This window comes from Pangasianodon hypophthalmus, chromosome 5, assembly GCF_027358585.1.
Source record: "Pangasianodon hypophthalmus isolate fPanHyp1 chromosome 5, fPanHyp1.pri, whole genome shotgun sequence".
Classification (NCBI taxonomy): domain Eukaryota; kingdom Metazoa; phylum Chordata; class Actinopteri; order Siluriformes; family Pangasiidae; genus Pangasianodon; species Pangasianodon hypophthalmus.
The window spans coordinates 17,347,230-17,352,229 of NC_069714.1; the positions used below are offsets into that span (position 1 = coordinate 17,347,230).

Here is a 5,000-nt window from a genome sequence, read left to right on the forward strand (position 1 = left end):
AGTGCTCATGTTTGCAAAGTAAACTGATATGAAAATCTGATTTTGACACTAATTCATTCACTGCATTTACAACACCCACTTAAGTAACCTCATAATGGGAAAACTCTCCTTTTTTTCTGAGGCAGTGAATAATCAAATTTATTTTCTAAATACATGACGTATGCGCTTCTGCAGTTGCAACCTGACAATAAACCACCCAAAGAATGGGTTTATCTGCTGTACAATTCAAATCTATTTTCCCCATATGAGGTGGTTTTGCTGGAAAATATTTAATATAGTTGCAAATAGCACATTAAGCTGTTAGCTCTGATCTAGTGTCTGCAGACATGGCAGATATCAGAATAATGGTATATGGGGGCTGCCTATGCTGTTTGCTGGGCTGAAATCCAAGTGTCTTTATGCAATTTCTTGAAATCCACTAATGGCTTGAATGGCTATGACCACATGAATCATGTATTAACTGCTTAAATCACACAATAACTGTATTGTTGGTGTATACTTAGTAAATGACACTTAATTCCATTCCCATACACTGGTAGTGTGATGCACAGCTATGCTCCCAGTTATTCAGGGTAAAACAGTTAGCCATCATCAGTGAAGAAGAACGATCCAAATAAAGTTCTGTTACATTGTGTAGATGATTAGGTCTGATTTTAGCATCAAAAGCTGCTGTCAGAAGGTTACTATTTAAGAATTTCTTATAAGGCAGCATTTATCAGCAGGCTATTTTAAATGAATGAATGAATGAATGAATGAAACATTAATTAAAAGAATAATATGAATACTGTTGCATTTATATTGTGATTTTCTAACAGTCAAGGTTGTTGTTTGAAAAAAGAGGTGAGTGATCTGATCTAGTTTGGACCTTTCTGATGGGTAGACACTCTGTTGCACAGCACATAGAACCCTTAATAGCTCCCCCATAACTGAATAACTGAATAACTGAATGGAATAACTGAAGAACCCTTAAGGGTTCAAGATTCTACCGTTTTCCCTAAGAATATAGGCTATGATGCCGTTAGCTTGCTGTTAGCTAACATTAATTTAACTGTGTGATAACCAAATATTTTAGGTGTTTAACACTAACATGTTTGTCATCACAGTAAAAAAAAAAATGACTGGGTCCAATCTGGACACAGAATTGTAAAAAATCTGTATATGCTGTTGGCCAGCGGGAAACTACTTGGTACACTTTTAAGACATAAAATAGCAAAAGACTAGGCGCCCTGTACAGAGCTCTGGAATGAGGAATGCAGCTTTGATGATCTCATGATCCAAAGTCCATCACCTCATCTGTAAAACATGGTGATATGGGCCTGTATGACTGCTAGCTGAGCCAGTTCACTTGTTTTTATTGATGTTTTTATTTTATTGCTGAAAGCATTGTTTAAATTTTACTGAAACATGTTGATTGCTCAGAGCTAAAGAAATACCTTAAGTCTTAGTGGGCAGTGTTCACCTTGCACCCAGACAATAACCTGAAATACTATTAAGGATAAAAAAGTTTTTCAGGGTCAAAAATGGAACATTCAAGGTTCAAGTTATCCGATTTAAACTTCACTGAGCGGCAGTCCACTCTCTGAAGACAAGACTGAAGACTAAATTGGATTGAATATCCTCCCAGGCTGTAGAACCTCAGTGAGGAGTATCTCAGTCTGGTGATGTTCACACTGAAGATCTATGCAATCATCCAGTCGTCAGTTACAAAGCAAAGGAAGGCAATTTATTTAAAAGTGTATTTATTTGAAGGCAAACGTATTTGCTGAGTTATCACTGGACTGGGAGAACTGTGATCACTGGGCGAGGAGAATTGTCTATAAAGGGCTGTGGATTATGTAGGGTTCACTTAATATAGGTGTTAATACCCTAATTAAATCTGACACTATTCTCCGGGTCACCAAAGTTGGAGGATGAAGAAATTAACAGTACCAGCAAGTTCTTATATTCCAACGCCATCTTGTGGTGACTTTTGGATATGAGGTTTTAAAATCATAATTTTCATTCTCTCTCTCTCTCTCTCTCTCTCTCTCTAAGACAAAAGCTCCTGAAGTAGTATGTAGCTTTGTAAATAGCTGCATTACAAATAGCGATGACTTTCAGGAAGAGGAAAGGGGTGAGGAAAGGTTAAAAAAAAAAGGATGCACCCAAGAAAATTTGCTCAAACGCACAAGTAAATACAAACCTGGTGTTGTTCTTCTTTCAGCCCAAATTAAAACAGTCAGTCAGCTGTCAGTGAGCATTACAGTCTGAACCTGGAGAGTTGTGGCTTTGTGTTTTAGTTAAGCCTGTTAAGGAGTTAAGAGTTAGTTAAGAATTCCAAATAAATGTCTCCTCCATATCCCACATAACGGCACTATATGGGGTCTGATGTAATGGACCCTACTTAGTGCACTAGTTATCCAGTGCTGAGCGATTTGGCGCTGGGGCTCACAGGGAGCTGTCCAGGTCCTGAAACGCGGAGCCGCAGCGCCGCTTTACGGCAATCTGAATAAACCTGTAAGCACAAACCCACACACCAGACCTGAGCCCGTGTCTACACTTCTGCTCTTACTTATAACATCTGAGTCCACACACGGATTGTCCAAAATATCAGCCATTCTATTGAATATCAGCCATTCTATTTTTTTTTAAGTTTCTTAAGTTTATTAAGTCAACTGTTTACTGCCACCGTGTGGACTTTCATCCAAAGCATTCTCTTTGTGTTTTCTTACATTTTATTCTCATATATACCATATTATACAAACCTAAAGAAAATTGTCCCTTATGTGTATTCCAGGTTAAACACTGGCATGCATGCTCCAGAATTACTGCATGAATGTAACCTAATTATTATGAATAATCTGCTCCATGCTAAAATGACTGATGTAGTAATATTATGTGATTAGGAAGGAGGCTATTTATAATCTTTTCCTTTCCCTTATGGGTGCGTTTGTCCTTTTTTTTTTTTTTTATCAAGGTCAGGATTTTGCCAAACCCCTCCCCTCCCTCTGTCTGCTTAAAGTGCGTGAGCGCGACTTCCAAAATCTTACGTGACTTGTACCTCCATTCGCGGTATCAAGTCCTGCGGGCAAGTCCTAAAAGTAGCTCGGATGCGCCCTGTGAGGTATTGTGATTTTTTTTTTAATTTGTGATGTGGACTGCTTTGCCTGAGATGCGCTACAACAGGAGGTAACAGTGTGAGTCAGGCGCGCGCGGGAGCGAATAAAACGGTGGAGCGGCGCGGTGAACATCAGCGAATCACGCGTGTCCTCTCCAAAAGGTCACCGCGGATGGGATTTAGGCGGCAGTTATTTGCGCAAAGCTTTGCTCGGAGTCAAGACACACCTGACCTGACCTGGCTCTCTTGCGATTTTGGATATTTTGCTGTTTCCCAATCATTGGATTTCCTTTACAAGGTAACTTTGGATGCTTTTAATGTTTTGTGAATGGCCAACTTGAAAACAATGCTCTAACAGGTGCTTTATATAGTGCTATATATTACAGAAGGCAGTCTGGGTGATCCTGATGTCCTGTAATTTGGTAAATCAGTGATCATTCAGTACTGACTGTAGAGGTGTAGCCTACAATAATTACCAATGCGTTTCGTTTTACAAGATTAATATTCTATTAAAATCTGGTTTCCATTAGTTCTGACAATAATATTCCACAATTATGTTTACTTGACTCTTTTCTCATGTAGGCTGTATACATTTTTATTATTCAGTAACCACTTGTACGCTTGTAATCATGGGTAATATTTATAAACTGACATTATGGCACATTTTGCTGCGCCACAGTTGGTCTTTACGCATTTTTCATTCATGGCACTTGTGTGAAATAAACTTTTGCCTGCTATGATTTCATATATATATATATATATATATATATATATATATATATATATATATATATATATATATATATATATGCATATATATTCTCATTCCACAATGGGCTGTGGAACTGGAATAAGATTGCTCATCGTCTTGTTTAAGTTCTCCAGCACCTTTTCTTCGTGTAACTGCTCAACGCATCCTGCTGGATATATTGTGTTAAATGATGCTTTCTGAATTCTGCTGCAGTCTGGCGAGCTTCATCTGCCTTCAGTTTAAAATACCCTATAAATGTGGAGCGCACACCTGACGCTAAACTTTGTCTCTGCCCCCCTCGCAGCGCATGTGACTGTGCAGTAGAGGTGCAATCAGAGCCGTGACTGCGCGCTTTGGTCTCTGCTCTTCAGTCCCCGTCTCTGTATCGCGATGGCGGCGCCGACGGCTCCTTCCTCCTCCTCCTCCTCCTCCTGCGGCGCAGAGCCCAACCCCAACACGACAAATTTACGGCCACCTGCGTCAAGTAGGTGCATCGTCCACATAAAACGCTATTGCACCCCGGCTATTTGCTTTGTGGCCGCCGTCGTTAATCTTGTCCTGGGGAGGGGGAATGCAGGGGAGGGGTGATGATGAGGGTGAAACGGCACCGATTGGTCACCGCCTCAGGTGCAGCACATCACACACACACTCACACACACTCAGTGTCAGAATTAAAAGCACACACTGGGGGCGATTAAAGAAGACACACACCCCCAGAACCACCAATCTTTATCCATTTACAAATGTCATGCTTTAGACTTTACTTTTCATGGATTTTTCGTTTATTACTAGAACAGCATGCAATAATAATAATAATAATAATAATAATAATAATAATAATAATGGGTTATTCTACTCACCTACCCATCCTTCTTGCCATTATTTGATGAGTCTATGATTTTTTTAATTATTATTATTATTATTATTATTATTATTAGTAGTAGTAGTAGTAGTAATAGTATCGTCATTATTATTATTATTATCATTATTATTATTATTATTATATTTTCACATTTATTCGCTTACATCTTAGCCTTCTTCACTGTCTGAAACTGGGAGAAACAGGGCTGGCTTCAGCAGTGTGTAGCCTAATTAAGTGAAGAGCAGCTCTAATTGTAGGGACAGTAAATTGGTGGTAATGGCTGACTGCTC

General features: G+C 39.2%; 1 protein-coding gene across 1 annotated transcript in view; it reads left to right on the forward strand.

Annotated features, from left to right (window-relative positions):
• The first annotated feature begins 3,021 nt into the window (after nt 1-3,021).
• Nucleotides 3,022-5,000, forward strand: part of gad1a (glutamate decarboxylase 1a) — a 14,064-nt gene continuing 12,085 nt past the window's right edge. The window contains exons 1-2 of the mRNA XM_026913214.3: nt 3,022-3,395; nt 4,153-4,332. Of these exons, the coding sequence (XP_026769015.3) occupies nt 4,239-4,332 (94 nt within the window). The 5' untranslated portion in view covers nt 3,022-3,395; nt 4,153-4,238. The remainder of the gene's footprint in view (nt 3,396-4,152; nt 4,333-5,000) is intronic.